The sequence below is a fragment of the Eleutherodactylus coqui genome, chromosome 1, assembly GCF_035609145.1.
Source record: "Eleutherodactylus coqui strain aEleCoq1 chromosome 1, aEleCoq1.hap1, whole genome shotgun sequence".
NCBI classification, from domain to species: Eukaryota; Metazoa; Chordata; class Amphibia; order Anura; family Eleutherodactylidae; genus Eleutherodactylus; species Eleutherodactylus coqui.
In genome coordinates, this window is record NC_089837.1 from 455,832,136 (window position 1) to 455,860,049 (window position 27,914).

At 45.5% G+C, this 27,914-nt stretch overlaps 1 protein-coding gene across 1 annotated transcript; it reads right to left on the reverse strand.

Moving 5' to 3' along the window:
• Positions 1–248: 248 nt before the first annotated feature.
• LOC136582799 (uncharacterized) lies at positions 249–27,914 on the reverse strand. The gene is made up of 5 exons (XM_066584058.1): positions 27,777–27,914; positions 9,570–9,675; positions 9,394–9,500; positions 3,528–3,700; positions 249–683 (listed from the first exon to the last, which is right to left on the reverse strand). The coding sequence occupies exons 1-5, from the start codon at positions 27,880–27,882 to the stop codon at positions 408–410; spliced, it is 768 nt and encodes a 255-aa protein (XP_066440155.1). The 5' UTR covers positions 27,883–27,914; the 3' UTR covers positions 249–407.

Genomic DNA, 27,914 nt, shown 5'->3' on the forward strand with positions numbered 1-27,914 from the left:
ATTGCAAACGCCAGACTGGAGGAGAGAGGCAGAGAGCCAGTGAGTGGGAGGGAACTGCTTAGATGGAAGCATAAATCGGCCAGGCGTGAAAACCCCACCAATATACGCTTGAGTAAATAAGCCCTTATGGTAACCTTTTTCTATCATTCCAGGTACAATGCATTTGCCCAAACGTCTTACTGCTGTCCAGGCTGAAGCCTCACGGCATCTCTGGGTTGATAACATTTTCAAGCTAAAAAAGTCAGAACTTATTTTTTATTGACTTTATTCAATATTCTCATGACATTTGAAAAAATTTTTAAAAAAGCAGAGTGCCCCATCAGTAATGGATGGAAGACGATCACAAAAATATGTTCTGATACAGGCCTTGGTATAAAATCTGTACAGCTACAGTATCTTCGGAGAGGTTAGACCCTCACTGGCCAGAGCACAGGGGTTTGCTGGACGTAGCGCTTATATCCGGGGTCCGCTCCCCATCTTTTCATCGCCTCTCTCTCAAGTATGGGAACACCACTGACGTAACTGAGCAGGAACCACACAAATATTGGGGATATGACGCTCAGGAACTGGTAACCACTGAACACCGATGAGGCAGAAAGACACAGGCCGCTCCACTGCAGGATCTCCCCCACGTAGTTTGGATGACGGCTGTACGCCCACAGACCACTTTGGATAAAATTACCCTATTGAATGTAAACAGATAACATAATGCCACGTTACTTCCATCATAGATTAAATGCCGCACAGTTATTCATTAAAGAGGTTGTGAGAGTTAGCATTTTTCTTTGACCAGGGGGGAGCACCAATTTAAACAGTCTATACCCGCCATGCCCGAGGCGCCAGCAGTGCAGCTTTTATCTTCCCATTGACACTGTGTTTAGCGGCTGCAGAGGCGGTCTGTGAACAGGACGCCACAGGCTGCTGCAGCCAGTCACAGACCTCAGTGCTTGCATACTGAGCTCTGTGATTGGCTGCAGCATCCTATAAGTCTAGCATCAACTGCAAGATAAAAGCTGCATTGCTGGAGCGCCGGGAAAGGTGAGAAAGGGCTGGTGAGCACAAATTTTAAAAAATTATAATTTGGACAAGCCGTCTATGGACATATCTTGTTTCTGGGTCTATCCAATTTCTTGTAGCGATCTAATATAAGAATGCCTGCAGGCTTTTCTTTCACCACACTTTGATGGATGATTTTGGAGTCATTAGATTTGGTGTCATCCTCACCATCGCCGTAAAATCCTACAATTTGAGTTTGATATATTGAGTGACTGTCAGCAAGGTCAAAGTTCCTATGTTAAGTCTAGCGGCACTGTTGTGCTTCAGCCAGCAGCGCGCTAGCGAGAGTCAGGGCTCCTTCACACTAGTGAGGGCGATATCGCCCTCGCAATCCACGTGGGAACCCCTCCATGCGAGGAGTTTTGACATGGAAACAGCCTTGTATACCTGCGGGGCTAAAGGAATCCCACGGCACGGCTGTCACAGCTGCGGCAGGGCATTGTGATGTTGTCCCATTTAAAACAATGGGTGATATCGCAAAAAAAAATGGACGTGCTGCGATTTATTTCCCTGCATAGTATCGCAACACAGTACCATGCAGGGAAACACCGCAAATGTGAACGAACCCCTTTTTATGTTCACGTAGCGGACACCGCGTCAATCTAGTTATCATAATAAGAGAATATCATAATTATGGCCAACAGTGTAAGTCCAATAAATATGTATGAAAAACAGGTTGGTCATTGGCCAAAACACCACCCTCCTGCAGTGGCCAATGGCGCATGTTCTTACTGGTAATGCTGCCATTTTACCAGCAAAATTGCATTGGCCACAGCAGATGGGGAACATTTAAGCCACATGTGGCTGCTGTAACATGGGAACCCAGTCTCAAACTGGTTGTCTTATGAAGACCTCCTCTTCTCTAAAACCCACCACATCCAATAATCTTGTGTCTATCCTATAGAAACGGGGTATATTTTTTACCCCTCTGCTGATTTTCTTTCTTCATAGCTGCTGAATGGGCAGACTTTTCCTGGTGTGAAGTCCCAACTCAATAGTTTGGTCTGACCAATCAGACTTTTTCCCCTCCCCAAGTCCCTCATACAGATGGAAAGCTGGCGGATGCCATTACAGTACTCTCTTACTGAGGGACAAATACTGCTGCAGCCTCCCCTTCACTGTCTAGTATAAACTATATTACGTCAAATGGATTTTCAGGTGATTGAGGAGGTTTCAGAAAACCTCCAGGGGAACTACAAGCTCCGCTTCCCAATGCTAATATACAGGGAATAGTCACTTTATTAGAGACACCTGTACTTCATGATGGGAGCTTCCCTGTATGGAAATGAAACAAGTGAGCGCGGAGTGAGCAAGTTTTCTATGGATGAGTTTCAATCTGAATCCATATTGTGAAAGAAAAACTGAGCGATCCCAGCAACTTCCAATGAAGCATGGCCATTAGTGCTAGACGAGCTGGGGCCAGGTTTTCATACATTGCCAGTCTTGTGGGTATTTTTTTCCATGTAACGGTGTCAAGAGAATACAAAGAATGGTGTGTTCAAGAAAAAACATCCAGCGAAAGGGGATCCTGTGGGTGTTAGCAACTTGTCGATGAAAGGGGTCAGAGGAGGATGTCAAGAATCCTTCTCACAAACAGGTGGTGCACATTCAAGCAAATCACAGTGGAATACAATGCTGCTGCTCCAGGTACCATGTCCGAATGCACGGCTTCTTTCCTTACACGGATGGGCTATAACAGTAGACAACCAATTTGACCACCATTGCTGTCTAAGGAAAACTGAAAAGCAAGACTCTAGTGGGCAAAAGACCACAAAAATTGGATCTCTGAGCAGTGGAAAAACACCACCACATCAGAAGAACCCAGTTGCTGTTGCACCATGCTGATGGGAGAGTCAGAATTTGGCATCAGCAGTATGAAACCATGAATCCTCCCTGTCAGGTGGCAAGAGTCCAGGCAGGTGGAGGTGATGTAATGGTGTGGGGAAGGTTTTCTTGGCACATCCTGGGTCCAATATTACTGTAGAACAACACTTAGTGGAAGTTATGCCAACAAACTGCTGCAGTTCTAATAGCCAAAGGAGGTCCTAGATGGGTGTCTGAAATAAAGGGGCCATTCAGCGCATACGTTTTATATATTCGCATGTACTACTAGCTATAATGATAGCTCTAAAGGGAAATGAGATAGCATTGAGAAATACAATGATCTCAGTAGGTTCTGCTGGGTTCAACCATTGGGCAACCTGAGAGTTGCTCCCAATATCACAGACATTGCAACAGACCCTCTCCCCATGTCTGGGCCGCCTCTTTGTACTTGTCCAGCAAAGTTGTCTTATAAGACTTTATCAATGGCAAACCTCATTCCAGCAGGCTTGAACCCATCACAGCTATACTTCAGGAGGTAGGTATATAATTCATGGGTGTTTTTGTTTTCGATCACTCCTAATTACACATCTCATATACAATAAAAAGGCAGGAATGAACATGCGGGACCGGTACTGAACAGCGCTCACCGCGTTATCAGGGTCAGCTTTAAAGCTCCACTTCTGCTGATCTGCAACTGCTTCTATGAGGAATCCAACAAGCCACAAGGTCCAGCCACAGTAGTCCGTCAGGCCCAGAGGCTTGTTTCTTTTCTCAAGGTTTAACATTAAAGAGGGAAGTAATGTTACAAATATCCATATGCCTGAGGAGGAAGAAGACGACATATCCAATACGGGATTGATTAAGTGTGCACTTCATAAAACTCATTATGTCCCTGTGATGTCACTAATTAATCACACTGATTAATACTTACCTGCAGATTTGCAACTGCACGTTTTCAAACAACTGACTTTTGTTTTTCCTTTTTCTCAGATTCTGCAGAAAAATCCACAGAAGCAAATCCACACTAATTTGCAGCAAAATCCACATGATTTGGTGCAGACGTGTCTTGTGGATTTCCTTGCAGACAAACTTACCCTACAAATATTCTGGGCCCATTAATGAAAGAAGGATGGAGATTCATATTAAAAAGGTGTCTGGTTGTTGCGGTGTGCCGGCCGTAACCAGGAAGCGAAGCAGGGGTGACACCATCATCTGCCTAAACTCCCTCAGTAGGCTCAGCTTATAATGTGCCCTTCTTCACAATCTTACTACAACAGCTCCTGTGGTGTATGGACTGATTGGCCAACAGGGAGGCGTGTCCTCTAGCTGACCAATCAGCCACAATAGAAGTGAATTATTGGGTCCGCCTCTACATGGGCGCTGGTTATTGTCCTGCCTGAGGTGTTTGGTGAGGCAGCGGACTCCTGTCAGCTAAGTACCTGTGGCTATTTGTCCCTTGTGGGGTTTATTCGCTTCTACCAAATACCGTCTTACATACATTGCTCTTTCCATCTGCACTTAGCATCTTCTCTATCTTCCATCTAGGGACAGACTAGTCCCCTTAGGTTCTTGATGTGGAGCGATCATCCTGCTTTTAACCCCTTAAGGACCAGACACTTTTTAGGGATTTTATCCATGTGGTAGTTTTACCGCCCTACCAAAATTATTTTTGTTCCGTTTTTTATCCTGTGACATATAAGGCTATTTTCACAAACTTTTTTTCAGTTTTTTTTAGTTTTATTAGAGCTTAAAAGCTAATTTTTTTTTTTTAACATTTATAGTTATTTTTTTAAAATTAGTATATTTACACTAAAATAAAGTATGGAAACGGGTTCCTTATTTTGTTTCGGACGTTTTGATACATAATATGTATGGTTTTAGATTACAGGGCGCATAAAGGGACTGTTTGGGTTGGTGTCGGCTTTGGGTTATTTTATTCCTTATGTATGTATTGTAGTTTTATTCTGTCATTTTTTTTACTTCTGTATGTAATTATGTTTTTTACCATCTATGTCCCTCATGAGATCATATAAGACCTCTGGGACCCTGTAGCTCTGCTGTGCCAGAGGACCTCCTGCGGTCACTGACTGCTGGCTCGCGTAGTGGAAGTTATACTTCCACTTTTACTTGTTAGTACATTGCGCTCATTGAGTGATGTATACTAAATAAAGGACCAGGCAGAAAGGCTTAAAACTCACTTCTCCCTCCTCCTCCAGGTTATCAGCTGTGACTAACAGCTGACAACCCGTCCGGCTTCTAATTGATTGCAGAAGCAGGAGGCTTTAATCCCTGCTATAATTTTACATACGACTAGGCTTTAAGCCCGGGACCAAGCGCCGTAAATTTACAGTGCTTGGTCCTCATTGGGTTAAGCATGGTCTACCACACCAAAGTTAGTTAGGGATAGTATTTTCATCCCCGTAGTTCTATCCTTATTTGCTTTATTTTGTGCTCCCTGTGTTTTTCTGATTCAATCTATGTCTACATTGGTCCATTGTGAACATTAGTTACATCTTGGTCTGACGTGTTGGTGACATTCATGAGCGGCGCAGTAGTTGCGCCCCGTACAAACAGGACACTGGTTTTGAAAACTCCTTTTATACACCCCATTATGTAATTGTGAGTTAATACAGGGGGTCCTCTGTTCAGAATCTTCATGTCTTGGCCAGAGTAAGGACTTGCCCTGTATTAGGCTGCATTCCCACAAACATATATCGGCTCGGTTTTCACGCCGAGCCGATATACGTCGTCCTCATCTGCAGGGGGGGGGGGGGGGGGGGGATGGAACTAAGCTCCCGCCCCCTCTCTGCCCCTCTGCACTATTTGCAATGGGGAAAGGCGGAACGGTGCGGGGCGAATTCTCGGCACTTAGCCCCGTCCCGGCTCCTTTCATTGCAAATAGTGCAGAGGGGCGGAGAGGAGGCAGAGAGGGGTCGAGAGCTCAGTTTCTGCTCCTGGCTCTTCCATCCTCCCCCCCCTGCACATGAGGACGACGTATATCGGCTCGGCGTGAAAACTGAGCTGATATACGTTCGTGGGAATGCAGCCTGAGGGTGAATTCACACGAACGTATATCGGCTCGGTTTTCTGGCTCTTCCATCCTCCCCCCCCCTGCACACGAGGACGACGTATATCGGCTCAGCGTGAAAACCGAGCTGATATACGTTCGTGTGAATGCACCCCTACACTGACAGCACACTGATATGCATTGGCACCGTGTAACACATAATTTCCCTAAGGGCCATTTCACATGACTGTATTTTCAATTCATGTGCTTTCCGAGTTTACAACTGACTCTTATGGGTCCATGCGTTCTCAATGTGCCAAATCATGCAACAGTCTTTTCACACAGACATACGAATCTCATGCAAAAAAAAAGAAAAAGTAGCATGCACTGCTCTAAACTGACTTCTGTGTGTCGTCCATCTTGATCCCTTGCTAAGAGATGCAGAGAGAAATGAATTGTAGCCTCTCTCGGGGGGGATTGTTTGCGGACTTTAAAAAAAGGAGGATATACAGTAAAAAAAGGATGATATACAGAAATGAAAAAAGGCGCATGGACCGCAGACTGATAACATACAGAACTGCACTTCGATGAAAAAACATCCAACGCAAAACGGACAAGTTTTTATATACTGATGTTTATTTGGCCTTCCAGCGGCACTGCAGGGAAACGGAACACTCGCTGACAGATTTCCCATAAATTACAGCGAATTGCTTGATTCCCAGCAGGGGAAGTTTGTGATCAGTTTTTGTCAAAGGCTCTTTGTAACAAGTAAGGATTGTCGAAAGCAAAAACAACCTTTTAGTCTCTGAAAAAGGGAGTTAAGTGAAATGGTTAAATACGAGAGAGTGGAAAATTGGGCAAGGAAACTCAATGGGGTGGATTCATTATTCCTGACTAAGGCCCAATGCACATGGGCAGATTTTTCCTGCGGAATCCGGAGCGGGCGTCTGCCTCTGGATTCCACAGCAATAACCCTCCATAGCATGCTGTGCAGAAAAACTGCAATTGATTTCCGCGGATGGGGGGAAAAAAAAAAAAAAAAAAAAAAAAAATCGCAGCATGCTCCATCATCCTGTGGTTCCCGCACGGACGGCTTCCATTGAAGTCCGATAAACAGCCCGTTCACAACTGACATTGCAGACAGGCTGCAGATTCAGGAGTTTGAAAAAAATAAAAAATCTGTACTGCGCATGTCCGACAGTCAGCCGTGCAGACCATCCACAGTACAGAGAACCGGGAAGAAGAGAGGGCCACGCGGACGCTACTGTCTGCACACACAGGTACGCAGGGTCACCTGACATGGTCATGGCCGGATTCTGTGCGGGATTTCCAACGCTGAATCCGAGTGTGCGTGCCATGAGGCCTAATAGACAGCGTAAGCTTAGACAAGACAGGTTAAATATGAACACATTTATCACAAAGGCTCATGCTGGACGATGCGGTGCGTCTTAAAAAGGAAATACCATTGATAACCCATCTTCATGAAAGGTCATGAATAGTTGATTGGCTGGGGTCCACCACTCGAGACCCTGACTTATCAGCTGATTGAGCGCTCACTGTCAGCATTGCAGTACACAGGGGTATGGAGGGGAAGCTGCTGCGATCTGTGTGTAGTGGACGGCGCGTGAAACTGCAGACACAGCAAATAGTAGGAGCTGCACCAGCAGTTCTGAGCACCAGCCACTACACAGGGGTCAGAGCAGCAGCTTCTGCTCCGTACCCCTGTGTGTTGTGGCGCTGACAGCGGGCGCCCGGTGAGCTGATCGGCCAAGGTCCCGAGTAGTGGATGCCAGCGGATCAGCTACTGATGACCTGTCCTGAAGATAGGCCATCAATTTCCCTGGAAAACCCCATAGACTGTAGGTAACTTGTTGACTAAGTTTATGCTAAAATTTGGTGCAGTTTTGTGCTTACACCACACCCCTTTCCAGTGAGACCACACCTATCTGCTATGTCACCGGAGTGATTAACCCCTTAATAACCACCCATGTACTTCTTTATGACCCTGCATCAGAAGCCTGGCATAGGTCTTCTGTGCCAGGTGGAGCTAAGGTTCACCTGTTGGATAACAGCCTGGTACTTGCTCTCACAGTGGGGACTGGAGAAACCGTTGATCCCCTCTGGTTTAACTCTTTACATGTCATGGTCAATGTGACCATGGCATGTAAGAAGCTGACAGAGGGAGTGGGCTCCCTCTGTCACCCATCGGACCCCTGCGATGTGAATGCAGGGTCCTTGAATATGCCCTTGGGGTCTGCCAGTTATGGTGGCCTATTCGGCTCAGCCACTGAGCTTTCTAGGCTTTATAATGCACTGCTATACTGCTTTGTATTATGAGAACCATAAAGGATAGTTATATTCAAGTTTCCTAGTGGAGGGAAAATAAAAAAAAGTTTAAAAGTCTAAAAAAAAAAAAAAGTTTGAAAAAAATGTATGTATAAAAAATAGATATAAAAACACCCAAGCCCCCTTTTCCTCCTTTATTATGTAAAAAAATGGTACCATTAAAAAGTATCACTTTTCCCCACATAAAAAACCCACACAGCTCTGTTGACAAAAAAGAAAAATGTTAGTGGTCTTTAAATGCAGCAAAAAAACAAAAAGCAAAAAAAAAACGCTATATAAATTTGCTAGCAACGTAATCATACTGACCTGCAGAATTAGACCGGGGTCACATGGCTGTAAGCGTAAAATGCTGCAGTGGTCACGTAGTGTTTTACAGCTCTGGAGCTGGTGGTAACCCAGCATTCTGCTGCGTATAACAGCGCAATTGTACTGCACCTAACAACGTATGTCACACATGCTGTCATGCGCCGTACTCCAGTTTTTTTCTATTGACTGCACAGTGAACACCATTAAAAAAAACACACACACACACACAATGTCACAATTGCCTCTAGAAAAAGAAATGGAATAAAAAAAGTGATCAAAATGTTATTTGTTCCCAAAAACTGGATAAATGAAGACTGGAGGTCATCCCGCAAAAAAGAAAAAAAAAAAAACCTCTCGTAGAGCTCCATTGATAGAAAAATAAAAATGTTACAGCTCTTGGAATGCGGCGATATAAAAGCAAATCTTAAAAAAAAAAAGGGGTTTTAGTGTAGAAGAATAGCGAAGCAAACTGCATAAACTTAGTATCGCTGAAATTGCGCTGACCTATAAAATGATGCCGTTTCATTATTTATTCTGCATGTTGAACGACATGCAAATGAAATCTTAAAAAGAAATGGTAGAATTTTTTCCCCTCAATTCCCCTATAAAAAAACGTGATAAAAATTAAACAATACATTTTGTCCCGCCAAAAGACAGGCCATCATATTACAATATCGGCAGACATATTAAAAAGTTATGGCCCTAGGAAGGAGACAGGAAACAGAAAAATCTCTTCGTTAAGGTGCAAACAGGCTTCAGCATTAAGGGGTTAAACACATAATGAATGTGGTGCGAGGCATGTAAACCAATCCTTTCATATCATACATAGTGATATCTTCTTTGCAGCTACTCACCTTGCATTGTCCAATACACGAAAAACACTCCTGGATTATCTCGCACTTTGTTGAATCTCCGGTCATGGCCATCTCGGAGAATTCGGAGAAACAAAAATGTACCAAGCCTGAAGCGAGAAAGACAGTAAATCATTAGTGTACAAACGAGAAGTCCCATACCTCACATGTGCACTTACCGCACTCCCCATGCCGTGATCAGACCAGTCTGCACTTGCTGGCGGAAATGGTGTGTTCCTGTCCATCGCAGGCTAAGGTGTGACAGAAGGAGGAACGTCCCGCTACCTATTGAAAACGTTACATTAGGAAATAGGGCAGCCGTACATTTTCTGTGATAAGTGATGACCATACCGCCTTTTCACATTTGCATGTTGTATCACCAATATGTACAATTCAGCCTTCCTCCATACTTCCTAAGGGTGCATGCACGTGTGATGTACACGTTGCACACAAGATTCTCATGCAGAACTTGCATCACAGAGCACTTGGACCTTACGTCCGTGTACTATCCGACGTGCTACACAGCACCCTGACATGCTATTCTCACCCGAAAATCGGACAATAATGGGACACACTACAATTTTTTTTTTGTACATCAGTTCAAGTAAAAAGAAAAGCCATGTGCAAACAACTATTCAAAATGGATGGAAAATCTGTCCGGATGTGTGTACCCTTATTGTGCTGAAACCTGAAGATTCATGGGTGGCTGCTGTAAATAATTAGAATAAGGCTGGTGGCACACAAATTCGTTTGAATTGCGGAATCCGCGGTTGGCGTCCGCACGGAGGATCTACAGTATATACTGTTCAGAACATTCTATGCAAAATTGCTTTTTCCTACACACTCACGAAAACAAATTGCAATATTCACAAGCAGGGGGGAAAAAAAGCAGCATGTTCTATTTTTGTGTGGCGTCCGCACAGACGGCTTCCATTGAGGTAAATGGAAACCATCCACAATTGGCATTGCAAATAGGTTGCAACAACATCCAGGTCCGTGCACGATGGCGGTACCTCCATAATTCTGCATGCCCCAATTTTGGAAATCCATGTAGTGAAGGACATTTTTCGACATGCATAAATGCCATTTCCTCTGCATTCTTGCGATCAGTGGATGTCGCACGAACTATACCTGTATTGATGGTATATCATAGAAATATGAAATGAAGAATGAAAATAGCATAATGTCTCGTCAGTACTTGACAAAGGTTCATAAGAAGCCGAAATGCTGTATTTTGGAACTCCTAAAAGGAGTATTTTTGGAGATGCGGACCTCACTTTGGATTCTTCATCCTAGAAATATATCATCAGTCATTACCAGTAGAAAACCCATTGTTTGCACACGGTGATCATTTCAGTGCCGGTTTATATGTTTGTTTTTACCCAAAACCCAAACAGAGAATAAAAGTTTTGTTCTAAACTTTTAACTAAATTCACGGCAAAACTGCATGATGTGAACAAGGCCGAGGTCCTGGTTGTTCACTGTACTAGCAGTACTTACAGCAAAGGCAAATACATGAGTCTGGTGCATCTTAACCTAAAGTGTGAGTACAATGCGAAGCATATTAACCAACAGCACTTTCACATTGCAGAATAGTCCACTGTTAAAATCTGCACCAAAATGCAGGTTTTGACATGGAATTGCCAGCGCAATTCCCAATTCCACATCAAAATCCACACATTAGACATACAGATTTGCTGCAGACTTTTCTGCAAGGCGGAATATTCCACAGAGTCTTGCAGAATATGTTGCCCCGTATAAACGTGGGACCCGACAGGGTACTGAGTGAGGATCGCTAGCTGCTTTGATTCCTCTGTGGGCAAAGTTGATAATGAAAACATATATGTGACGTTTCTGGTTGCTCTTATATTAAAAAAAACCACTGGAGCATCTTCCAAGTACATTTATAGCAGGTGCCCGCTAACTCTGCTACCTGTAACAGTAATGAGCCACCAAGTGGCATCCTGTTACTACAGCACACTGCCATCTGCTGGCTAGAATTAGAAAAGTAATGTGAAGCATGAACACATTTCCTTCACTTGAAATACAGGGTATGCTAAAAATAATAGGCACCAAAATCCATACCATTTGATGCGCATTCTTGTGCAGATCCGCAGCAAGTCCTACTACTTTAACTGAAGGGGCAAAATCTGCTGGGGAGCTACAACAAATTGTGTCGCACTGCTTCCCTGGCAACCTGATGCACGCTGTACATTTTTATGCATTGGTAGTCTAAGACAGTACATACTGCTCTGATTGGTCAGTGCTGCCCATATGAGCAGTGCTAGCCAATCAGAGCAGTATGTACTATCTTAGACTACCAATGCAAACTATTGCACAGCGTACAACAGGGAGGCAGAGAAGTGTCCATCTTGCTTTATCTGGGACCGGGAGTTTGTTTTAAGCCCCATCATAAATGGTATTGCTGCATCTGTAAAAGTTCAATCTATTAGAATATCTTATTATTTATCCCTCACAGGGAACGCTGTAAAAAAATAAATAAATACAATGCCAGAATTGTGCTTTTTTTTGGTCACATTGTCTGCATGAAAAAATTGAATAAAAAGTGTTTAAAAAGTCATATGTCCCTACAAATAGTACCAATAGAAACTAGAGCAATCCCTCACACTGGCCCAATGACTGGAAAATAAAAACATAGTCGGGTAAGAATGTGGTGGCAGAAGCAAGTGAGCATAAAAAACAACTATAAAACCTTTCTATCGCTGTGATCATACAGACCCACAGAATAAAGTTAATGTCATTTTTGCCACATTGTAAGAACAAGGGTCCCCAAAAATGGTGCAATTGCATTTTTCAATTTGATGCCACTTTTTACAAGTTTTTCATTACATTATATGGTACCATTAAGTACATAGAACATATACTGCTAAAATCAAGCCCTCACATGGAAAAATAAAGTTATGGCTCTTGGGAGGTGGGGACAAAAATGAAAAATTAAATACTGAATAATATTTGATCTTGAAAGGGTAAAAACATAGATTGGGTGTAAATGACATGAATGTTCAAATACAACGGTATTGTAGATAGCACATGCTTGGTAAGGGGCCCTGTTACCGATTTTGCATCGGGACCCAGGAGCGTCTACTTACGCCTCTGCTGGATATTCCTCCCTGTAACAAATATTCATTGTTGTATGCAGAACTGCATGCGCTTCTCATTTTTAGATGTTACATTTCAACCTGTAGAACCACAAACCACGGTACAAAGGAGTTCATCATTTAATGGTGTGGATTGTACTTACAGATGCTATAACTTGCTTCTCTTATTCAAATCACTTGTCCAAGTCCTTACCACCTCCTGCCCCCTCCAGCTCAAAAATGTTTCTTCAATCTGCTCTTTACTCACCCTGAGGTCAGCAAAGATTCTAATGCGTGCCCTCATCATCTCCCCCCTAGACTACTGCAACATCTTAATCTGTGGTCTCCCATCTAACACTCTTGCACCCCACCAATCCAACCTCCTACTCCGCTGCCCAGTTAATCCACCTCTCCCCTTTTTAAGGTACCTTTACATGGTCCAATAGTTACCAAAAAAAACGCTCAAATGAGCGATAACGGGCGACTGTGAGCCCATGTACACAGGGCACTGAACGAGAAGTCGCTAGTCGTTCCGTTTCAGCTCATTGAAAAGGAATGACTACGGAGTAGCTTCTCGCTCAGAGTAAATAGGAGTCGCTCAATCTTTGAAGGATTCCTGTTTATTGTGGATGGAGGTGGGCGGCCAGAAGAGATCTTCGGCTCCCCCATTATCTGGCAGCAGTGATAGTCACTTCCTTCTACCAATCCCTTCACAGACTATTCATTAGCCAGAGAATTCTTTTCAAGCTATAAAAAACAACATATAAGGTTGTCCATAACCTGTCCCCTCTATACATCTCTGACATAATATTCCGATACCTCCTAAAACAGTCTCTGGTCCTCACACGACCACTTCCTCTGATTTCCTCTTATCTGCTCCTTATACAATCATCTCTAAGATTTTTCCTATGCTTCCCCCATACTCAGGAACTCACTACCTCAAACAATCAGACAAGGAGAGAACATCATAAGACATTCACTATAGGCCACCTGGACAAGCAGAAGATATTGATAAACTCTTTCTACATCAGATGGCCAAGCTCTCAAAAAGGCATGACATAGTGATCATGGGAGATTTTACCTATCCAGACATTTGTTGGGAATCTCTCTCAGGTAAAAGTAATCTAACCAACAAGTTCTTATCCACTCTAGCTGACAACTTTATCTTCCAAAAGGTAGAAGAGAAAACAAGGGGATCTGCTATCTTGGACCTAATTCTTACCAACAGGGAGGGAATGGTTGAGGAAGTAAAGATGGCTGTGAGATGAGGAGGCAGTGATCACGCTGTCCTTGAATTTTGGATAACAAGGGGAGGAAGACCTGAGAAGACTCAGACGTCAAAGTTGGATTTCAGAAAGGCAGATTTTAATGAACTCAGAAAGAGGGTAGGAAGAATCCAATGGCTGGATGTTCTTAAGGACAGAAAGTTGGAAAATATTGTGAAAAGAAGGAAGAATGGGAAGCATTTAAAGAGACCAGGATAGATGAATACAGAACTTGCACACGTTAGAAAGAAAGAAAAATATATTTATCAAATAGAAAGAGGGGGGAATATCTAAAGAAGAATGTAAGGTGGTCTGCAGAAACTGTAGGGCAAGTGTCAGAAAAGCTAAAGCTGATAATGAATTGAGGCTTGTAACAGAGGCCAAAAGCAAAGAAAAAGGATTTTGGGGGTATGTCAAAAGCAAAAGAAAAGTCAAAGATGCTATTGGATACTTACAAGATGAATATGGTGAATTGGGTAAAAATGAGGTTGAGAAGGACAATCTTTTAAATTCCTATTTTATATCTGTTTTCCTCAGAAAGCGAATGCAACATCCGCTGAGTACTGTTGTACCTTATCTCCAACACAAGCATGGGTGGAAACCTAGTGATGGGCTGTATACGCCCAGTGTAGGCCCAAAAGCTAGTGATTGGCTGCCTGGAGCAAGGTCCTAGCAGCGTGGGGAGTGAGGATGGAGGGTTAGAGTTAGGCATACATTATTAGCTGTAAATGCTTGCATGTGGGAGCGGGGCAGCATTCACATGGAAGCATTATCAGCTAATAATGTAAGCCTAACACTTGAACTAACCCTAACCCTCCATCCAAGGCAAACCTGAGTCCCCACACTGCTAGGACCTTGCTGCAGGGGACAGTGACCGGGTGCACTGCAATGGAACTGCTAACAGCGGTGCGTGCTGCAGCAGACAAGGAAACTGCACGCTGTGACTGTGTTCTCCCTGCTTGCCCTGGTGGTGTCCCATGTCTGCTCCCGCCTGCAGTGTTTTTTTTAGGTCTCAGTGCCCCTACCATCTGCGGTTGCTGAGCCACTGTGAGTCTCCTCTCCGCTGTCACGCGATCTCCTGTCCTGGCTGCAACTGTGTCCGGCGCCCGATCATGTGTCTTCGCCGCAACAGCGGAGGAGTTTAGGTTGCAGTGCCCCTAACATCTCCAGCCACGAAAGCACTGAAATTGTCCTGCCTGGCGCAATCCCAGCCCTGCTGCTTCTGGCTTTGATGTCTGTGTCTCCGGCTGCACATCACCGCAGCAGCGGCAAAAGCTGCTATGGAAATTTCCCCCAGCCAATCAGAAACTTTGGGGTGTTACCAAGCCCTTAGCTGTCACTTAAGGTCTCCACCCATAATTCTGGGGGAGACATAATACAACAGTACCCATCTGCTGATCTTCCCTGTGCAATAGGGCAAATAATAAAAACATGCAGGCTATCTATAAACAGAGAGATGGTGAGGGAACACTTGGCTAACTTAAATGAATTCTCAAGCTCCAGATCAATTGCATACTAGGATACTAAAGGAAGCAGCAGAGGTAATTGCTGAACCACTCACCAGAATCTTTGAAAATTCCTGGAGAACAGAAGAAGTCGCAGAAGACTGGAAAAGGGCAAATGTTGTCCCTATCAAAAAAGGTAAGAAGGTGGATCCAGGAAACTACAGGCCTGTGAGCCTAACTTCTATACTGGGAAAGATATGTGAACAAATTATTAAACAGCATGTATGCAAATACTTGGATAACAATGGAGTAATTAACCAGAGCCAGCATGGGTTTGTAACAAACAAGTCATGCCAGACAAATCTAATTTCCTTCTATGACAGAGTCATAGACTGGGTTGATCAGGGAAATGTGGTGGATATAGTATATCTTGACTTTAGTAAATCATTAGACAAAGTATCTCATATTGATAGGTGATAGGATGAGAATTTATGGGAAAATGATTAAATTGCCGACGACACAAAGCTAGGAGGGACAGCTAAAACTAGGGAAGAGAGAGTATTCGAAAAGATCTAGAAAAGCTTGCATAGTGGGCAGCGACTAACAAAATGGTATTTAACAAGGAGAACTGCAAAGTCCTACATCTGGGCAAGAAAAATGAAAAAAAGCACATACAGAATGAGAGGAATTGGGCTAAGCAGCAGCACATGTGCAAAAGACTTGGGTATACTAATAGATCATAGACTGAACGTAAGTCAAAAAGGCAAACACAATTCTGGGATGTATTAAAGGAAGCATAGAGTCTAGATCACTTGAGGTAGTAAGTCCCCCTTTACTCTTCCTTAGTCAGACCTCATCTGATGGTGAGCGGTCTGCAAATCATGTCCTATAAAGAACGGTTAAAGGATCTGGGAAGGTTTTGCTTAAAAAAAGAAGGCTGAGAGGAGACTTAATAGCTGTCTACAAATATCTGAAGGGCTGTCGCAGTGCAGAAGGATCAGCCCTATTCTCATTTGTACAAGGAAAATGTACAGTAATAGTGTCCCCGACAGTAGCCCCAATAGTAATAGTGACCCCCATATCAGTCCCCAGTAGCAATAGTGACCCCCACATCAGTCCCCAGTAGCAATAGCGATCCCCACATCAGTCCCCAGTAGCAATAGCAATCCCCACATCAGTCCCCAGTAGCAATAGTGATCCCCACATCAGTCCCCAGTAGCAATAGTGATCCCCACAGCAGTCCCCAGTAGCAATAGTGATCCCCATAACAGTGACCCCCACAGCAGTCCCTAGCAGAACAGTGACCCCCACAGCAGTCCCTAGCAGAATAGTGACCCCCACAGCAGTCCCTAGCAGAACAGTGACCCCCACAGCAGTCCCTAGCAGAACAGTGACCCCCACAGCAGTCCCTAGCAGAACAGTGACCCCCACAGCAGTCCCTAGCAGAACAGTGACCCCCACAGCAGTCCCTAGCAGAACAGTGACCCCCACAGCAGTCCCTAGCAGAACAGTGACCCCCACAGCAGTCCCTAGTAGTAACAGTGACCCCCACAACAGTCCCTAGCAGTAACAGTGACCCCCACAACAGTCCCTAGCAGTAACAGTGACCCCCACAGCAGTCCCTAGCAGTAACAGTGACCCCCACAGCAGTCCCTAGCAGTAACAGTGACCCCCACAGCAGTCCCTAGCAGTAACAGTGACCCCCACAGCAGTCCCTAGCAGTAACAGTGACCCCCACAGCAGTCCCTAGCAGTAACAGTGACCCCCACAGCAGTCCCTAGCAGTAACAGTGACCCCCACAGCAGTCCCTAGCAGTAACAGTGACCCCCACAGCAGTCCCTAGCAGTAACAGTGACCCCCACAGCATTCCCTAGCAGTAACAGTGACCCCCACAGCAGTCCCTAGCAGTAACAGTGACCCCCACAGCAGTCCCTAGCAGTAACAGTGACCCCCACAGCAGTCCCTAGCAGTAACAGTGACCCCCACAGCAGTCCCTAGCAGTAACAGTGACCCCCACAGCAGTCCCTAGCAGTAACAGTGACCCCCACAGCAGTCCCTAGCAGTAACAGTGACCCCCACAGCAGTCCCTAGCAGTAACAGTCACCCCCACAGCAGTCCCTAGCAGTAACAGTCACCCCCACAGCAGTCCCTAGCAGTAACAGTGACCCCCACAGCAGTCCCTAGCAGTAACAGTGACCCCCACAGCAGTCCCTAGCAGTAACAGTGACCCCCACAGCAGTCCCTAGCAGTAACAGTGACCCCCACAGCAGTCCCTAGCAGTAACAGTGACCCCCACAGCAGTCCCTAGCAGTAACAGTGACCCCCACAGCAGTCCCTAGCAGTAACAGTGACCCCCCACAGCAGTCCCTAGCAGTAACAGTGACCCCCCACAGCAGTCCCTAGCAGTAACAGTGACCCCCCACAGCAGTCCCTAGCAGTAACAGTGACCCCCCACAGCAGCCACAGTAGTAACAGTGACACCCACAGCGACCACAGTTGTAACAGTGACCCCCACAGCGTCCCCAATACTAATAGTGACCCCCCCCCCCCACAGTAGCCCCAATAGTAATAGTGACCTCCACAGTAGCCCCAGTAGAAAAGGTCCACCACAGCAACCCCAGCAGTAATAGCGACCCCCACAGCAGCCTCAGTAGTAATAGTGACCCCCCCCCCCCACAGCAGTCCCTAGCAGTAACAGTGACCCCCACAGCAGTCCCTAGCAGTAACAGTGACCCCCACAGCAGTCTCTAGCAGTAACAGTGACCCCCACAGCAGTCCCTAGCAGTAACAGTGACCCCCACAGCAGTCCCTAGCAGTAACAGTGACCCCCACAGCAGTCCCTAGCAGTAACAGTGACCCCCACAGCAGTCCCTAGCAGTAACAGTGACCCCCACAGCAGTCCCTAGCAGTAACAGTGACCCCCACAGCAGTCCCTAGCAGTAACAGTGACCCCCACAGCAGTCCCTAGCAGTAACAGTGACCCCCACAGCAGTCCCTAGCAGTAACAGTGACCCCCCACAGCAGTCCCTAGCAGTAACAGTGACCCCCCACAGCAGTCCCTAGCAGTAACAGTGACCCCCCACAGCAGCCACAGTAGTAACAGTGACACCCACAGCGACCACAGTTGTAACAGTGACCCCCACAGCGTCCCCAATACTAATAGTGACCCCCCCCCCCCACAGTAGCCCCAATAGTAATAGTGACCTCCACAGTAGCCCCAGTAGAAAATGTCCACCACAGCAACCCCAGCAGTATAGCGACCCCCACAGCAGCCTCAGTAGTAATAGTGACCCCCCCCACAGCAGTCTCCAGCAGTAATAATGACCCCCACAGCGGCTCTAATACTAAAAGTGACCCCACACAGTAGCCTCCTCGCCTGTGCTCTTGCAGAACCAAGGAGAGGTCATGGGAGGAGGATCCCGGGTGCACACTGACGTCACAGATTGCACTTGGGATCAGTGCTGCTAGCACCCCTGAGTAAATACCGGCAGGGGAACCGCTGCACCCCAGCCGGTATTCACTACCCTGGTGAGCAGCGGCTGGCGCGTGTGCCAGCAGGGAGGGCTCTGCGTGCCATCTCTGGCACGTTTGGTATAGCTTGGCCACCACTCACCTACAGTAACCCTGCTGCCACCAAAGTACCATATGAGCAGCTTTTATTCTCACCTATTGTCTCCTTCCTCCTTCCCTTGCAGCTTGTAAACCCTCGCGGTCGGCGTCCTCCTAACCATTCTGACATTTATTTAGTCATGTTTATTGTACTTGTTTTTCTTATGTGATGTACTTAAATTCTTTTTCATGTGTACAGCAGCCTGGAATTAACGACATTTTAAAAATAAATTATGGTAGTAAATAAGCTGAAGTACAAGACATCAAATTTGTTAGTCACCATAAAAAAGCCGCAGACTTGTTTCAAATTCGTCCAATTTGAATAAGTAGATTAGTGGGTGGAATGATAAGTGATTATTACATTTTTTTTTTATTTCCTTAGATGGAAATCTGTCTTTTTCAGCTCTACTCTACTTCTTCATGCTTCCGATTTCAAACTGAGGATTTTCTCCGTGAGGATCAGACAGACAGAGATTCACGGCATGCTCTTATAGATGCCGTATTCAGGAGGTAATGCTTCTAGGGGAGAACATCTCCGCACGAGTAGTACAGAACTAATACCTCCTGCTCACAGCTCTCCCATAACAAATACACATCTTATTGTTCTACTGATTCCTAGGAAAGCTTACAGTAACCTTGCAGATTACCCTGAAGCTACTGCCCAGATCCAAAACCTATGTAATACTTCCTGATCTCAGGTGGTCTAAAAGTTCTTAAATTGTTGTGCACAAGTTGCGGTATGTGGCTCTGAGGTTGGATATATGATAGACAACAGCAGTATTGTGCTTGACGCATTCTTAGCTCCTAGGGGTTTGAAGGAACAATCTGCACGTGACCTAAAACAACAGTATATGATACATGCAAGCTACGTTGTAAATACCTTGTGTTAAGTAGGTAAAACTTTGCAACTTTACTTTTTAATGTAATCAAAAACTTTACTTTTTAATGTAATCACAGTACAATATTTCTTCACATTCTGCGTGTTTTATCTTCTGATTGTCGGCAAGTCAAATATTTACTTTAAGTGAGCATGAAACAACCCTAGCCTGCAATGCCTTTCCTCTAAGCTATTACAGGGGGCTGTATGACAGTGCCCAGGGATAGTGGAGGAGATAAAGAGGACAGAGCAGAGAAAGCTACCATGACAGAGGGCTATAATTTACTCCAGGTGAAATTTCTGCTTTTGTCAGCAGTGAGGGGGAACAAAACAGCAGCTATTCAGAGAGGATAGAGAGAGCTGTGTAGTATTGAGTGGGCGTGGTTATGCTACACAGCCTCTAAAAGAGATGAAGGAAAGGGGGGGCTGAGCTTGTGCACACTCATGAAAGTGACCAGTTGATCACTGCTCTGAAGGCCCCTGAGACGGAAACCTGAAGGTAGGAGAGCCTGTAAATCAAGTATGAGGCTTTCTAAATGCATGAGAAGGAACACTCAATGCAAGAACCCTACAGAAAAGTGCATCCTTTTTCTGCAGGGACTTAGGTCATCCTGTCCATGGCCGATTTTTCACTGCGTTTCCACCGGCCGGATTATAGCCGCAGGAAAAGCAGTGAAAAAAAAGACTACTATGAAAAGCGCAGCCCCACTGCCCACGAGCGCAGAATCATAGCGATTCTCCGCTCACAGGATTTAAATTGCAACATGCTGCGATTTGCCGGTATTCTCCGCTGTGAGTATATCCATCAGATAGGCTTAGCACTGAGAGCTGTCAGCTCTCCCCTGCTCCCCGGCGCCCATGGACAGGAGGCCTTAGTAAGATGTGTGTGTATTGATTGTCATGCACAAAGGTTTCCATAGCCTTTGTAAAGCAAGTGAACAATGTACAATAATACGCTCATTTTTTGTTGATCACATCTTTTTGGTGACCTAAAAATTACTGTTTGCTGGCAATATATCTGCTTGTGTAAACATCTGACGGTTGTAATGGACAGCATAAGAGGAAGAATGAGGTGTGAATGCATGAGCAAAGGCAATTACAAGAAAACCACATGATTATTGCAATGTATAAATTCAAGTCTTGGCAATGTTAAGGACTTGCTAATCTTATCTTTTTGTGTAAAAAGGACACTTAACATCCTATTATACGGCCTGATTATCGGGCACGAACATTCGCCAGATCATCTGGCTGTGCAAAAAGTGACAGCGATCAGGCCACAAATAAGTGCCGAACATTCATTGGCCACCTGTAACTTTTTAGCAAGCATAAAAATGTTCGTTGGTCCCTGTCTGAGGATCATTCAGCCCCATATCAGCACTTCTTGGTCTGTGTAAAAGACATTTAAACAAAAGCCAATCGACACACTTCGCTAATCGGTGCTAAGAATCAGGCCATGTAAAAAGGACCCTTAGGCCGCCTTCACACGGGCGAGAAAATCGTGCAAGGTTTGTGCACTATGAGATGCACAAAGCTGAAGCCCATACTTTTGAATGGAGTCATATACATGAGCGATTTTTTTTCCTGCATGGCACCACAATGCAGGAAATAAATTGCATCATGTTCTATCTTTCTACGTATTCTCGCATCGCAGCACCCATTGTTTTCAATGTGGCCGGTGGCAGCATCGCACCACGTGCTAGGTGCACACGATGTAATGCGAGGTCTCCCATTGAAAACAGAGAAACTCCATGATCCTCCACTGTGGCAGAGGATCCCTACATCCCCAAACAGATTCCAGGCTGTTTTGACATAAAATGCCTCGAAAGCTCGGGGAAATTCCTATGGCGGGGTGCGCAATAAAGGGCCGTGATTCGTGCTCACTCGTGTGAAGTTAGCCTTACACATGATACCCGTCGGCCAAATCCTCATTCAGCCAAGCTGATTATGCAAGTGTTCTCATTATGTTGGTTTTCACTGTGGAATTCAGTCATTACATTGAATGAATTCTGCAATGAAAGTTCACAGCATTTCTGGATTCAGCAAAAGAGCCCTAGACCATCATGTTTCCTCTTCCAAGCTTTACAGTTGGTGTCACACACTCAGGAGCCATCCTTTCATCTACTTGATGGCGTACCAAATCTTGCTCGATGTACCAAAGATGTCACATTTTGATTCATCAGTCCATAAGATCTTCCACTCTTCAGTAGTCCACCGGAGATGCTGCTTGGCCCAAGCAAGTCTTTTTTTAGTTTGCAATCTTAGCAGTGGCTTTTTTACTGTTACTCTACCTGTCAGACCTGCACATAGAAGTCTTCTCTTTACAGTGGAGATGGAAACTTGCTTATTTTTTACTGCATTAAAGCTGCGCTTGAAGCTTTTGTACTGTAAAGAGACGATCACGCAAATGGTTGACTCTCAAAAACTTGTCATCTGATCAGTGGCCTTTGGTCTGCCAGACCTCTTCCTGTCAGAGTTTCCTCCAGTTTCCAAGAGCCTTCTGATGATATAGGAAACTATACTGACTGCCACCTTGGCTTTCTTAGCAATTTCTCCATAGGACAGACCTACACTGTAAGTAAGGGTTATAACTGTCTTCTTATTTGGTTATTCGCTTTTTTCGTGCCATTATGATGTGCTTTGTCCTGAAGAGCAAAAACTGTCCAAATCCTGCCCTAGAGAGTGCTATAATGGAGTCTGTTCCAACACTGTTTATACAGAATCAGAGGGTTTGCAAATAATGTACACAAATTGAGGCACCTGTAGGAATAGTTTGCATCCAATTTCAAACCATAATTTGCTTTCTGTGCTACAGAGCAGCTGTCCTTGATATGTTCCCTGAAAAAAAGCCCTCCGGTAAAAATCATAAATTCAGACTATTATTGTGTTTCAGGTTAAAATTGCATAAGTTTTTTACACTTTTAACTTATTTTTTACCCATTTCACGTTATTTGCTGAACTTGGAACGGTGTATAAAATAATTGGAAAAATTGAGGTGTTCGAAAACTTTTGACTGGTAGTATTATCACACAGTGCAAATTCGTGGCAGAAATGTGTAAACTGAACAATATACCTGGATGGGGTTGTTTCTGCAGCATGCGTATGAATTTCTACAAACACCAATTAGATTGTGTTCACACGCGATGGCTGAGGTGCAGCTAGGAGGCAGCTAAAAAAAAAAAAATCGCACAACGTACAATTTGATGCGGTTTTATAATTGAGCCCAACTAAAACACTTTGATTGCAAATGTGTAAGAGAGGGAGCAATGCCCTACTCTCCCCCTCTTACTATAGGAACTTATAGCCACTCTGACAAGCAGCCCAAAGTGCCATGCTAAGCTCCACCCCCTTGTCAGACAAGGCAGGGGGAAGAATAGGAGAAGAGAGAGTTGTGCACCAGATTTAGGTGCAGGGCATTCAGGAAGTGCCAGAAAGTTAATATCGCTTGTCAGAGCTGTGAGTGAAGAAATCCCAACTCCACCCACTCCAGAGAACGAGCTCCAAAGATTCTTGGCACTACAAACGCTATATAAGAAAGAATTTTTGCTGTGACACAGGGAAAGTTGAAACGAGAGAAGCTGCTGCTGGAAAGCAGAGGTGACTTTTGAATTGTTGAAGTGCAATAGTCTGCAGAGCTGGGAAACGACTGCATGCAAGTGGCCTAAGGACTGCAGTGAGGCACCATACAGCTTTTTGCTGCTTCCCTGCTTGAAAGAATGCTCAGGATTCAAAGTAAAGAGCCCTTTGGCGAACAGAGAGAGTGTGGGATTAAGACCTAAAGAGGACATTTAGAAATTCGATTGCACAGAGTTGTAAGTGAGGCTGGCCTCAGTAAAGCCATTAGGTGTGCATACTGCTAGGAACAAAATAGTTAGCCAGCAGGCCTGCTGCCATCAGTGACAGGAACTTTAGTGAGTGGTTGAACGCTCGCCATTTAAACGAACTGTTGAGTTTCAGGCTTGAAAAATCAGTAGCGAATTAAGGCCTTAAGGCCACTTCCACACGGGCGACACGATATCTGTGTTCTATGCAATATCACGATTTTGTGTCGCTACAAAGTCGCATATGGCGCTACAAAGTCACTAGACTTTAGTCGCATATGGCGCTACAAAGTCACTAGCGCTTTTTTGCCGGGATTTTCGGGGATGGGGGGGGACTTGAAATATAAGCCGTACCACTAAGTCCTGTCTGTAATTAAAAAAAGAGACAAAAAAAAACAAAACAGGTACATCACCTAACAGCCGTGCCACACTTCTCCGCAGCTCACTAGCACTTGTCTTCAGGCAATTCTTCCTGGTCCAGGGTTTGAAAAACCCTGCCTCCAGGAAGCACTGCCTCTGATTGGTTATCGAGTGACGCGGCTCAGCCAATCAGAGGCAGTGCTTTCTGGAGGCCGAATTTTTTTTATTGCAGATAGGGCTTAGTTTTAATTAAAGGGGTTGTCCAATTGACTACTGATGTCCTAGGCCTCCTGTCCACAGGCGGTATTTCACTGCGATACCCGCAACGATAATCCACATGTGGGTAACGCAGTGAACGCTTTCCATTGGATAACTATGGAAAGCATGTACTATCCTCAGCATGTACCGCTTGCGTCTAAAAATCGCGATGAACCTATCATTAAAGATAGGTTCATCACAGAAAAATCACACGGAAAATTACGATAACAAAGTGCTCCACGGCAGCAGCTCCCGCGGCGGTATATCGCACTGCCCATGGACTGGCGGCCTTACTCTCAAGATTGGTCATCAGTGGTTAATCGACAGGCTCCTGCCGCTCGGGATCCGACCCTGCTTCCTCGTCAAGATCTTCTTTTCTGTACTGCGGCTGTGTGTGGAAGCGCAGTCCGGCGCACATGCGCACTAGAGGTTTTCTTTTCCAAACTCCTGCTTTCCTGCGGATCGGATGGCTTCTATTGACTTCAATGGAACCCGTCCATGCGGGAACCGCACTGAAATGGAGCATGCTGCGATTTCATTTCCACACCCAAAGATCCGCAAATCAAATCTGCATGCTTTAATTCAGTTGCAGATGCCCATGTTTCCCTATGGGCGGCTTGAACTGCGGATCATCCACAATTCAAAACCACCTGTGGCCATTGGGCCTTACTACTCCTCCCCTGACCACTGAAGATATTCGTCCTGCTGCACTAACAGCTAGCTAAACGATCAGTTGATCTGTGGGAAACCCGAGCGCTGGGCCCACATCAATCAACTATTAATGACCTATCCTGAGGCTAGGTCATCAGTAGTTAAAGTCCTAGACTACACCTTAAGGCTGGCTGCACACGGCCGTGATGGGCTTTGCCGCGGAATATTCTGCGGCGAAGCCCGTCATGGCGCCCCCCAGAGACCCCATACTTACCAGTGGATCCGGCGTCCTGGGTCCCGCATGACGCTTCGGGCGTGACGCGACGCAGCGTCATGTTACACGCCGGCAACGTCACAAGACACGCCCACAGCGTCACATGACGTGGCCAGCCACGTCATATGAAGCGGCGGCGGTGGGCAATGAGGCGATTTCACGCTATCTTCCGCTGTGCTACAGCAGAAGATAGCGTGAGCGGACGGCTTCCATTGACTGCAATGGACGCCAGCCGCGTGTACACCCGCGGCAAATAGAGCATGCCGCGGGTGAGGACGGGAGATTTCACGGTGCGGAATTCCGCACCGTGAGCATTGAGTTATTAGGTTCAATAGAACCTAATAGCTGCGGGTAACGCGGCGGAAATCCGTCCGTGGGAAGGAGGCCTTAGGGCTCCTTCATACTAGCAAGGGCGTTACCAGGCTGTAAGTCACGGCCCGATATCGCACTTGCCCCCATGTGAAAGCCCCTTAGATGAGAGGCGTTTTTCGCATCGCTACAGGGATGATGGAAATCCCCCGCCGTGGCTGTCACAGCCGCGGCAGGAGATCGTGGAGTTCTCCCATTGTTTTAGAAACACACAAATCTTGCAGTTTTCTCGCCAATGTGAAGGCACCCTTAATACGTTACAGCTTATTACATGGAAACATGCTAGGAGATTAACCCCTTGGCGACATCCACTTTACATGTACGGCAGATGTGCACTAGGTTTGAACTTGAGAGCTAAATCGGCTCCATACATGGCAGATTACAGCGTGCTGCAACAGCTGTGATCGGAGAGAAGACAACGCCAGAATTGTGCTTTTTTGTGGTCAGCCCATCTCAGAGATAAAAATTAAATAAAAGCAATCAAAAAGTCACATTTAGGGCTCATGCCCACAGCCATGACGGGCTCCGAAAGCAGAATAGCTCAGCCGAGTCCGTCACAGCCCCCCCTTCAAAGACCCCATACTCACCTCTGGATCTGCTGTGCAGCTCCCGCATGACGTGCTGGCAGTGTCATCTGACGCTGACGGCGGTGGGCGGATTCACGCTATATTTCCAGGGTGCTACAGCGGAAGTATAGCATGACGGGCGGCTTACATTGACTACAATGGAAGACGACCACGCGTATTCCCGAGGAAAAAATAGGACGCGGGTTATTTCACGCTGCGGAATTTCACATTGGAATTCTGCAGCATGAATATTGAGCTATTAGCTTCAATCGAACCTAATAGCTGCGGTGAAACGTGGCGGAAATCCGGCCGTGGGCATTAGCCCTTACCCTTAAAATATCAATAACTACAAGAAACGAGCCTTCACACACTGTTCTAAAACAATACCTCCATCCAAAATTCGCACAATTACGTTTTTTTTTTCTTTTCACTCCACTTAGAAATTTTCTTACAGTTTTTCAGTACATTAAATTGTACATTAAATAATAAAACTAAAAATACACCTTGAGACGAGAAAACACGCCCCTCGATAGCCACAGACGGGAAAAAAAAGTTACGATTTTTTGGAAAGCGGGGAGGAAAAACAAGAAATGAGAACAAACAAACTGCGTCCTCAAGAGGTTCAAACTACAGTAAAAGACAAGTGGTTGTCCATAGCAACCAACTAGGTGGTGATTTTACGCTAGCTGAAAATTGCATCAAAGAATAGCCGCGATTCATGTATGGCGTTAAAAATACGCTGCAGCGGGGAATTCCGTCAGTCAGAAGAAATCTTCACAATGATTTCTAATGCTTAGAGGCAGCCGTCTTCTTTCCCGATCGCCGGACGCGGATAAGCTCCCTCCCCCTCCCTTTTTACACTCCTATGGGAGCCTCCAGCTTTTTTCGTGAAAAAGATAGGGCAAGGTGAAAAAAATCGGCTACGTTTTTGATGCTGCAATTTATTGACACGCCGTAAAATTGCCCGTGTGAACGAATGCACTTGAATCCAATGCTTCCCATGGCAGCGATTATTTGGCCAATGTTTTAGCGCGACAAAATAGCCGCGTAAAGACGCTTGTGTGAATAAACGCTTAGGCTGCGTTCGCATGTTGCTGGTTTGCTGCGAATTTTGTTGGCGGCAGACCTGAAGCAAAATGCGCATCAAATGCCAAATGTGCGCACAAAGCCTAAGGGCTCATTCACATATTAACGGACTGAAAAATATCCCAAGACCGGCGCATTTTAGCCCTTCTGTATTTTGTTATGTGCGTGAAAACACAGCGTATCTATGTGCGCAAAAAAATAAGTAGGAGGGCCATGGTTTTGATGTGCAGGCATGCAATATATACTGTGTTTCTTGCGTATTTGCGCTGGCCTATTCACTTCTATGGCCTGTTTCGGGGCATAATACACACGCAAACATGGCCATACTTCGTTTTTTTTTCAAGCGACCAAACATTGTGTGAAAAACTGGCAAATGTGAATGAAGCACCAAAATCAATAGGTTCTATAACACGCCTGGGTGAGGCCTAAAGTCCAAAATGTGAGCGGCAATGTAAGTGGTTGCTATTGACAACGCCTCACGAACTGCCTCCTGGAAATACCGAGCCTCAAACACAGAGCGCGGGCGGCCACTGCGCATGCGCACTGTACTTGTTACGGGCGCTGCACTGTTGCTAGGTTACGCATGTGACGCGCGCCATTACTGTTTACATGTATTACATAAGGAACCTTGGCGTGCCGGGAGCTGAGGGGAACCTGGCAGTACTGGCAGGAGGGGGTGGGGGGATAGCTCGTACACAGTAAGTGCTTACCTGCCAGGTCATAGAACTTCTCAGTGTGGAGCAGAGCCGCTACCGCCCACAGGATCCACTGGATCACCAGGCTGAGGAGCAGGGAGAGGGACAGAGCCTGCAGCATGGTGGGAGGTCGGTGCAGTCACTTCCTGCCTT